General features: G+C 25.2%; 1 protein-coding gene across 1 annotated transcript; it reads right to left on the bottom strand.

Annotated features, from left to right (window-relative positions):
* Positions 1-396: 396 nt before the first annotated feature.
* Positions 397-1,974, bottom strand: LOC136080629 (serum paraoxonase/arylesterase 1-like). The gene has a single exon (XM_065797529.1). The coding sequence runs from the start codon at positions 1,865-1,867 to the stop codon at positions 770-772; it is 1,098 nt and encodes a 365-aa protein (XP_065653601.1). The 5' UTR covers positions 1,868-1,974; the 3' UTR covers positions 397-769.
* Positions 1,975-5,712: the final 3,738 nt, after the last annotated feature.

Here is a 5,712-nt window from a genome sequence, read left to right as displayed (position 1 = left end):
TGCAATTGTGTGAAAAACAGAATATGGTAACAAATAATTAAACATAAATTTAAAAACCTGCCTATGAAAATAGATTAGTATAAAAGTAATAAATATTTTAACTCATTGTTTTTATGTTTAAAATAGGGGAACACTTTTTTAGAGCATTTTTGTTTTCAGACTCCAATCACTACGATTTTTTGAATATTCAGTTGTCATTAGTATGAACACACAAGAATTTGAAGTTTGCATGTCTGAGAGTTACATATCTCAAACACCAAAAAAAGCTATTGGGACCTGTATTGTATGCTATTGGGAACTATACGGACCTGTAATGTATTATTTCAAACAAGTAAAAATCAATAAAATAACTGATTTTAAAAATAACGTTGTTCAATTTACAAAAAAGAAAAAACATTTATTAGATTAAAAAGATCTTATTTTATAAAAAAACGAGCTGGTGATTTATAAAATACGTAAGAAAAATACAACATTAAACTTTAAAGTTATAAAAGAGTGTTAAGTTGACACACACACCACACACACGCGCGCGCACACGCACACACACACACACACAAAGAGTATTAAAAGAGCATTTAACAAATGTGTATCTAAGAAACCTTTTTCAGAAAGAAATCAGATTATTTCCTAGAAAACAAATTTCTTTGAAAAAATATAAACTTTTTTTCTTTTTTTAAAAAGGAATGTAAGGTTTAAGGAGAAGGGGCGAAAAAGAGTTGAAGATAAAATCTCATTTAACAATAAGATTTATGTGCACAAATAATATCATTTAGATATTATCTGTGCGGCAGTAAACCAATGTGTTATAAACCGAACCAATTAAATATTGATTTTTGTAAAAAACTATCATGCTTGCACTTTGAATAAGCTGACCATTATCATGAAAAACTTCAGTTACATCAGCATTTTTCCATTGATTAGAGTCAGGCACAATTTTTATCCCAGTTCCAGTGTTGAGAGTTAAGTTTCTTACTGCCAAGAAGAAATGAAGTGGTTTTTTTAAGACTGCAACATATAAAAAACCAGTTTGATGATCAATGTAAACATTGTCAGGACTATATGAAATATCAATTGCATTATGAAGTAAAAGTTTTCCTGATTTAGCTTCGCGTTTAAAAACAGATAAAGTATTATTTGCAGTTGAAGATACAAAAACAATGGAGAAATCTTTACTTATGGCTATACCGTTTAATGAGGAGTACCCGTCTGCTGCAACTAAAGTGCTTCCTTCATTATAGTAAACTATATTAGATGTGGGCATTTTTAAACCAATTTCAAAAAGCAATGAAGCAAATTCGTTATATTGACAGTGCTTCAGATAATTAGTAACATAAAATATATTTTCATTTATAACAGCAATATCATTAAGACAAACAAACTTTTTATCAGTTAAAGTTTTTACATGATCCAAATAAGAAGGTTCACTACGTTTAAAAATAAAAACTTCAACACTCTCGCTATGATTAGCATGATTGATCACCAGCAGTTTAATTAAATTATTTTTTAAATCTTCAAACAAGTCCATCCCGTGGGGACTAAAACTACTGGGTAATATACTGTTACTCTTCAAAAAAAGTTCTGTTGCTCCTTTTTCTGGATCTTTAAAATCAAATAAATAAATACGACCATGCAGATAACGATGATCACAATTTGATGCACCTTTCATTCCACTAGTAAAAAAAGCAAGTCCATCGGAAGTCACTGTAATTTTTTCAGACCCGCAGACAATACCAGGAATAGATTTACACATTCCAGGATAGACATTATAAAACTGAACTCCCACAGCGTTACTTGTTAACCATAAGTAAATTTTGGGTATAAGGATAGCAGACAACACAGTTACAACAATGCTTTTGAAATTTATCATTTTTAGAGCTTCAAATGACTTTCATGCAGGTTAGAGTAAGTTTCGTGTTTAAAAATAAATATATCTAAAGTTTAATCTAAAAAAATCAGAAACAAATAATGATTAAAAATATCAACAATCAAACAAAAAAGAAATTATATATATACATATATATATATATATATATATATATATATATATATATATATATATATATATATATATATATATATATATATATATATATATATATATATAACTTAGTCTATTAGTTGATGGACAAACAGTTCTTATTTAAGTTGGGAGTTACAAGGTAAATACTTAAGGTTAATATTCAGAAAATGATTAAAAAATACTATAAAATCTGCAAATTATATAAACCAGTAAAACATCAAAAAGAGAGGATTCAGAAGTATGGGCATTTGTTATATAAAAATGAAAAATAATTTTATCAAGCAGGAACAACCACTGTTTAAGGTTGTGTTTTAACAACTACAGATAAAGAATGTGTCTTGACTTTTGAATGACTAACCACTTAATAATAAGAAACAGGGTAGAATTTATTATTAGGTAGAAGCATGTGTTCAAGAGTGGTGCAAACTTACAATGTTGAGACAGTTCTTAAAGGCAAACTTGATCATAATTTTTTTTTTTTTGTATTTTTACAAATTTTAAAAAAATAAAAAAGCGTGTCATAAGAAATCACTCCATATATAACAGCAGTATTCTATAAAAGATATCAGGGTTAAAAGGAGTCAGAAGTACAAAAATAACATATAGAATAAAAAAAGAAAGCCTTAGATGCCTAATTTCAATATATACATATAAACTGATGAGCATTTTATAAGAATATGCAATGTGATTGGAATAGTTCAACTTTAACTAGGGTTGAGTGCCTGTAAAAGTGGCTTATCAGAATGTTCATTCAAGTATATAGATTTTGTACTCTTTTTTATATCTATATTATATGATAAATATTTTTTTACTAAATGGCCCAGATATTGTTACACTCAAATATGGAAATGAAAGTAAGAAAAATTTTCTATTTTTGTTTGGGTTAAAAAGTCATTGCTTAGTCATTAGAGAAAGCTTAGAAAGGAGCTATGAGAATTATCTCATCAGCATAAACAAAACTATTTGGAAAGATCCCATCTATAATGCAATCAATATGCATAATTTAAATTCTAAATACTAAGTTAATAATGTAAAATCAAAACTAAACCATGAACTAAGATTTATAAAACTAGGCAAGCTGAAATGTTATTTGGTTTTAAAGTAACTAAAAAATCATTGGTTTTATTTACTTGAAAAAGGTTTTTTAAAAAGTAATTAACTTATTACTTAACTTAAAAGTAATTAACTTATTAATTAACTTATTACTTTTTAATTATTTACAAATTTTTTCAATTTTTTAATTACTTACAAATTTTTTCAATTTTTTAGTTACTTACAAATTTTTTCAATTTTTTAGTTACTTACAAATTTTTTCAATTTTTTAGTTACTTACAAATTTTTTCAAATTTTTAGTTACTTACAAATGTTTTTTTACTGGGCTAACTAAGATAAGGAAAAAGTTATAACCCTAGTATACATACACCAACTGAGGGAGGTTGTTTTAAATATCAAAGGATATCAAAAATCTTTTAGGGAAAACGCTTAATCATGTAATACGTGAAAACGAACATATATTGCAATAAAAACTTCATATAACAAAGTATTTTAAATTTTATTGGAATTTTACTTCATGTAGAACTATCTAAACACTTAGAAAAATATTTGTTTTTATTTAATATAATAATCTTATAATTAAATTAATATAACTCATCATTAAAACGTTTGATGATTTAATTGCTTTTTTATAAAAGGGAGGTAGGTCCATTTTTTCAAAATTGAGTTTTTTCAACAATCACATTCTTTATTGAAAAAATACAAATCTAAATATGTTAGTATGAATAAAATTTTTTTTTATCTATTTACGATTACAAAGTTATTGATATTCTAATTATACTTTATTAAAAAATTATTGGTATTCAAATAAGACTTTCCAAGATTTTTTTTTCTCAAAACAATAAAAATGTGACTTAGCTCCTTGTTCAAACATGATCTTTACTTCGCTCACGACATTTAGCCATTTCCTAATAATATATAATACGAGAGTTTAGACAAATAAATACGCAACTTTTAAAAAAACATTTAGATTTATTTCCTGCAATTAATTATTGATATATTATCAGTATAATAAAATCGGTTAGCAGACGTTAACATAACTCCAAAGTAGGTCGATGTTTTCGCTTACCGTATTTTTTTTTTGCTTATTTTATTTATTTTGCTTATTATATATTTTCGCTTACCGTATTTTTTTTTTGCTTATTATATACCGTATTTATTTTACTTTGCCGCATTTACAAATTTTATTTTATTTAGAACAAAATTTGTAAATGCGGCAAAATAAATACGGTATATTTCCGCATTAATAAGTAAAACAAAGGTGGTTTGATTCATGCTGTTTGCGTTTATGTCAAATAATATATAAATTAAAATGTGAAATATATATATTTATTAATCAATTTTTTTTTGGAGTAATATTTAATGTTTGGAGTAGTGTTTTTTTTGAATTTTTCGGAGTCCAGTTGAACAAATCCACAAGCTGTTTCATGGTATACTTTCAAACCACACACAAACGATAAATTCTGCCCTGCTTTATTATTTCGACTACTTCTATGAAAATAACTAGCTTGTCTAGTGTTATGTTGATATAACTCACAATTTTTTAAATAGAACTGTTTAAAAATATCATTTTAAGTTGATGTAACATTGTGAATTAAACATAGTGATTTAAAAATTATTTAGTTTTTTTCACTGATTCATCCAAGCAATTTTAACATTTTTGTTTTGTGAGTAAGTATGATTCTCATTACTTTGTTTTTTAGTTTTTTTAAGGTGTTTAAATTATTATTGTTTGTACCAAGAAAAATAAAAGCACAGTATTAGTAGTCAAGGCTAGGACTTGTAGTTAGAAAGATTATCTTTTTAGTCTATTATCTAGACTATTATCTATTTAGTCTTTTTTATCTAGACTTAGTATCTTATTTAGCGACTTGTACATGGTTATTCAATAATAGTTATATCTTAATTAGCAAAAGATATAAAACATTGCTCCATTGGGAGATCTACCTCACTAAACATCAAAAAATGGCATTCAAGAATAATATAGTTTTTCAATTTTTCAGATGAGATCTGCAACTTAATGTGAGTAATTAGTTCAAATATTTAGAAACCAAATTAAGAGGTATTCCCTGCAAATAAGTTTTAGTTTATTTTAATGAGGCTATTTAAGCATTTTATTTTATAACTATTGTAAAGGAAAGTTGTTATGTTTTAAAAATTGAAAACTAATATGTTAAAATCCTTTTTCTTTTTAGTGATTTAGATCTAAGCTACTTTTGTACTTTTAGATATGATTTTAATAGTTAAAACCTCTGTAAGATGTTTATCTTTTAAATCATAAACTAACTGGTCAGGTATAAAAACCTACAAATCAAAAGAGACAGATTTAAGAAATCAATAAAATTTTTAAGGTAACACTAATTTTATTTTAAAATGTTTCTGAATTAACATACTATAAAGTCTTAATCAATAAAATATATTGAAATTTTAAAAAAATGAATGTAGTTTTATCCACTGTAACTAAAAATTATTGAAACATTACTAGATTATTTGAATTCAAATAGTTTTATTAAGTTGCTAACTGAATGTTGAGTCATATTTCGAAAGAAAAAAAGATAAGTACTTTTAGTTTATTTTTTAAAACTGTTAGAAACTATTATTAAATTTATTTATTGTTAGAATAATATTGTAATACTGTG

The sequence above is a fragment of the Hydra vulgaris genome, chromosome 05 (assembly GCF_038396675.1).
Source record: "Hydra vulgaris chromosome 05, alternate assembly HydraT2T_AEP".
Lineage (NCBI taxonomy): Eukaryota > Metazoa > Cnidaria > Hydrozoa > Anthoathecata > Hydridae > Hydra > Hydra vulgaris.
Note: the sequence above shows the minus strand (reverse complement) of the source record. Positions and strands in the feature narration are given on the sequence as shown.

Excerpts from the sequence above, each read along its gene's own strand:
- LOC136080629 (XM_065797529.1), bottom strand. The coding sequence starts at position 1,867 with ATGATAAATTTCAAAAGCATTGTTGTAACTGTGTTGTCTGCTATCCTT.